Source organism: Trichinella spiralis (assembly GCF_000181795.1).
Source record: "Trichinella spiralis strain ISS 195 chromosome Unknown Scfld610, whole genome shotgun sequence".
NCBI lineage: Eukaryota > Metazoa > Nematoda > Enoplea > Trichinellida > Trichinellidae > Trichinella > Trichinella spiralis.
In genome coordinates, this window is record NW_003527549.1 from 53,987 (window position 1) to 55,683 (window position 1,697).

The following is a 1,697-nucleotide window of genomic DNA, read 5'->3' on the forward strand; positions in this document are numbered from 1 at the left end:
GCTTAAACATCGTTGTTAAATGAAACGCAATGTTACAACGCTGGACAGCGACCAGAAAAGATAATAATCTGTCAGTGCTGTATCAGGAGGCGAATACGGTAGGTTCGGTAGAACTATCCAACCGAGCTCCTTCCTGAAGTAAATGCACGATGAATGTCCCGTAGGCATGCATTTTTCTGTTGGACAAGCAAACCATCCGGTTGCTCAGATTCTTTCTGTGATGCTATTACCTTCATACGTGATGTACATTTGCTGCACTATACGCTCATCATTCATCGTGTTATTTTTTTGAATCACTTGCACTTTTTCAACAGAGTGGAGGTGACGGGCAATGGTATCCTGAGAGTATATTGCTATAATTTTTATAATTTTATTTCAGTTAAACACAAAAAAACAATTATTATTATTTATTTCGATAAAGAATTAAATATATAAATGAAAATTAAATGTGACATCAATAAAGAAATAAATGATCTTTTAAATGTGAATATAACAAAAAAATAAGTGGAGTTAAAGAATCATCAGACACTAGTTAGAGATGAATTATTTGCAGCATAACATCCGTTGGTGGTACATTACGGTTCTCTCTGGAAATTATCACTGGCTTCATTTGCACCATTATTCTATTCAACGGTGGATCTCTTCTCACAGCAACAATCTTCTTACACGCCATTTGTTGCGCATTGCGGCCACAGCGATATTCGCCACTTGGAACTTTGGAATAAAATCGAAGTGGAACCGATTTGAAACAGCCGATATCTTTTAATACTTGATTGTGCCGTATTTCCCTACGACGTCTCCAATCGGTATTTTTCGCCTTTCTGTACAGCAAAATTAAGTACAAAATGGCGACCACCATCGCGATCCATTGGATCACTGCTGCCATCCTAATCACATACTGAAACCGTTTTACGAACTCGCAATTGAACATTCGAAAATCAAACATTCTGAAAGAGAACGAAAATTACAAAATTTTACCCTCTAAATTGTTCACTTACTTGACGTCAGAGGAGCGTCCTGTTCGTCAAAAAAGGCAAAACTGATCGCAAATCCCGTTAATCGCTGCTTATATATAGCTAGAGTTTAATGTACTTTAAACGTTTTTTTGTTTTAAATTTGATCAATGAAGCTTTTTGTTTAAATTTACCTCCAATGTTTATATATTTTAAATTTACTCTAAATTAACCCTTTGATGAATTGTTGGGGTGTAGAACACCCCAGGCGGTTTTGTTTTCGATGCAGTTTGTCAATTTTTATTTTTATAGTCTGAAGCTTTGTGACTTCGCTTTTGAAACAATAACACATATTTTGAAAAGAAATGCAATACTGCAGATATTTTTGTTCGGTCAATGGAACATCGTAAATTTGAAAAATACATTGCTGGATTCTTGGGGTGTAGCATACCCTCACATTACAAAAACACGTGTGAAAAGCTTAAAATATCTTCAATTATTATGAAAGTTGCTTTAATAGATTGTAAAAAGATAGTTGTATATGACGGCATTGAAATATTTTCACTCTTAATAATTTTGAAGACTTTTATTTGGTAAAAATTGCAACAAAATTATCGTTAAAAAATCGTCATTTTTTAGTTTTTTTTCTTCGTGTAGATATGTTTCGCAAAATTCATGACACAGTAACAGAGTTGAGTATAACCCGTTATTCTGCGCATTTTGAAGACTAAAATCCTATCTCTA

The 1,697-nt window shown here is 34.2% G+C and overlaps 1 protein-coding gene across 1 annotated transcript; it reads right to left on the reverse strand.

Annotated features, from left to right (window-relative positions):
* Positions 1-204: 204 nt before the first annotated feature.
* Tsp_09807 (hypothetical protein) lies at positions 205-1,305 on the reverse strand. Its single transcript, XM_003370544.1, has 3 exons — positions 1,187-1,305; positions 560-947; positions 205-339 (listed from the first exon to the last, which is right to left on the reverse strand). Exons 1-3 carry the CDS (start codon positions 1,303-1,305, stop codon positions 205-207), a joined length of 642 nt encoding a protein of 213 aa, XP_003370592.1.
* Between the last annotated feature and the right edge of the window lie 392 nt (positions 1,306-1,697).

Excerpts from the sequence above, each read along its gene's own strand:
- Tsp_09807 (XM_003370544.1), bottom strand. The coding sequence starts at position 1,305 with ATGTGTTATTGTTTCAAAAGCGAAGTCACAAAGCTTCAGACTATAAAA. Across the intron at positions 948-1,186 it reads CCCCAACAATTCATCAAAGG|AATGTTTGATTTTCGAATGT; the intron begins GTTAATTTAGAG and ends GTTCTCTTTCAG. Across the intron at positions 340-559 it reads GTAATGTACCACCAACGGAT|GATACCATTGCCCGTCACCT; the intron begins GTTATGCTGCAA and ends ATATACTCTCAG.